This window comes from Hoplias malabaricus, chromosome 7 (assembly GCF_029633855.1).
Source record: "Hoplias malabaricus isolate fHopMal1 chromosome 7, fHopMal1.hap1, whole genome shotgun sequence".
Taxonomy (NCBI): domain Eukaryota; kingdom Metazoa; phylum Chordata; class Actinopteri; order Characiformes; family Erythrinidae; genus Hoplias; species Hoplias malabaricus.
Genome location: NC_089806.1, coordinates 32,593,544 through 32,595,395, shown reverse-complemented (window position 1 = coordinate 32,595,395; position 1,852 = coordinate 32,593,544). Strand labels below are relative to the sequence as shown.

Here is a 1,852-nt window from a genome sequence, read left to right as displayed (position 1 = left end):
GGGCCAATGATATTAATATAGAGACCTTTTTTGAACTCCTGAATGAAAGATTCTCACGTTCTGCTCCCGAGAAATACCCCCTCAGGTCCAGGGATTTTTTTTTTGGGGGGGGGGGGGGTGGGCTGAGGGTAGGGGCTTTTAGCCTCACACCACTGGATACAGGAGGTGAGGCTAACAGGGGTGCATGTCCGGGGGAACTACGATTGAAAAAGTCCCTCAACAGTGCACCCATCAGTCCCCCTAAACCCGTGCCCGGTGAGTAGCACAAACCCCTGCCTCTGTGGACGTCTCCACTCCTGTTCCTGAGATGGCGGCGAACCTCGCCGCTTCTGTTCCTGAGAAGGCGGCTTCCACAGTCTCTCCTGTCTCCGTGAAGGCGGTGCCTGCCCCTCCTGTCTCCGTAAAGGCGGCACCCGCCGCTCCTGTCTCCGTGAAAGTGGCACCCGCCGCTCCTGTCCCTGTGAAAGCGGCGAATCCAGCCAGTTCTGTCTCCGTGAAAGTGGCGAATCCAGCCGCTTCTGTCTCCGTGAAGGCGGCACCCGCCGCTCCTGTCCCCATGAAAGTGGTGAACCCAGTCGCTCCTCCTGTCTCCATGAAGGCGGCACCAGCCGCTTCTGTCCCCGATAAGGCAGCTTCCACAGTCGCATCTGTACCTGCGAAGGCGGCTTCCACAGTCGCATCTGTACCTGCAAAGGTGGCGTCCCCCACTGCGTCTGTTCCTGCGAAGGCGGCGTCCCCCGCCGCGTCTGTTCCTGTGAGAGCGCCGTCCCCCGCCGCTTCTGCACCCGTGACTGTGGCCCTGGCCGCCTCTGCACCCGTGACTGTGGCTCCAGCTGCTTCTGCACCCGTGACTGTAGCCCCGGCCACTCCTGCACCGGTGACTGTGGCTCCAGCCGCATCAGGTCGTGTCCAATTCCTAAAACTGTGACCAGGCTGGCTCCTCAGACTTCCCCACAGATTTTGCCAGTCCTCGGCATCCCCCAGTTGTTTTTGTTCCTCTGTCTGTTCCTGTCCTGGTTCCTGTCTCTGTCCTCGTCCCTGTACCTGTGTCTGCCTTTGTCTCTGTTCCTATCCCTGTCACTGTGTTTGTGTCTGTCCCCATGAATGTCCTGGTCCCTGTTCCCCTGCCAAGTCCTGTCCAGTCCCCTGTTAATCTAGTACAGTCCCCATGTCAACCCTCTGTCCAGTCACCAGTCCAGTCCCAGCACTCAGTCCCAGCACTCAGTCCCATCACCTGTCCTGCCTCATGTCCAGTCCCAGTACCCAGTTCTGTCACCGGTCCTGTCCCCAGTCTGTAATGAAGTCTAGTCCCCTGTCCATTCCCAGTTCTCCATTTCTTCACCTGTCCCGTCTTCTGTCCAGTCCCAGCACCCAGCCTCTGTCCAGTCACATACCCCTGTCCAGTCTTCCATCTCAGGTCCTGTTCTGTCCTCAGTCTTGTCTCAGTTCCTGTCCAATGTGCAACTCCAGTCTCCTGTCCTGTCTAGTCCATTCCACTCCCTAGTCCTGTCTCCTGTTTCGTTTTGTAAGTTACCTGTCCAGTCTCTTGTTTAGTCTCCTGTCGCTACCCTTTGTCAGTCTCCTGTGCTGTCCCGAGTCCATTCTCCTATTTCCGGTCCTGTCGTGTCCCCAGTTCCTGTGTCTGTTCCTGTCTTGTCGTGAGTCCTGTCTCCTGATGGTTCCTTGACTTGTCTTGTTTTCCGTGCTCTCTCCTGCGCCAGCTCCTGGGGGGTCTAGGTGTACGCGCCCCGGGAGTTGCGCGTTCAGGAGGGGGCATCTATCATGCCCTCGTCCTGTCATGTCTGTTTTCCCTCCATGTGCTCTCTCAGCATATGGCTCTGTTTGTTGTTGT

At 57.6% G+C, this 1,852-nt stretch overlaps 1 protein-coding gene across 1 annotated transcript; it reads right to left on the bottom strand.

The window, feature by feature from the left end:
- Nucleotides 1-240: 240 nt before the first annotated feature.
- On the bottom strand, nt 241-1,602 carry LOC136702723 (antifreeze protein Maxi-like). The gene is made up of 2 exons (XM_066677869.1): nt 1,535-1,602; nt 241-946 (listed from the first exon to the last, which is right to left on the bottom strand). Exons 1-2 carry the CDS (start codon nt 1,600-1,602, stop codon nt 241-243), a joined length of 774 nt encoding a protein of 257 aa, XP_066533966.1.
- Between the last annotated feature and the right edge of the window lie 250 nt (nt 1,603-1,852).

Coding starts and splice junctions, on each gene's coding strand:
- LOC136702723 (XM_066677869.1), bottom strand. CDS start 1,602: ATGGACTCGGGACAGCACAGGAGACTGACAAAGGGTAGCGACAGGAGA. Junction 947..1,534: donor CTAAACAAGAGACTGGACAG/GTAACTTACAAA, acceptor TCTGTGGGGAAG/TCTGAGGAGCCAGCCTGGTC.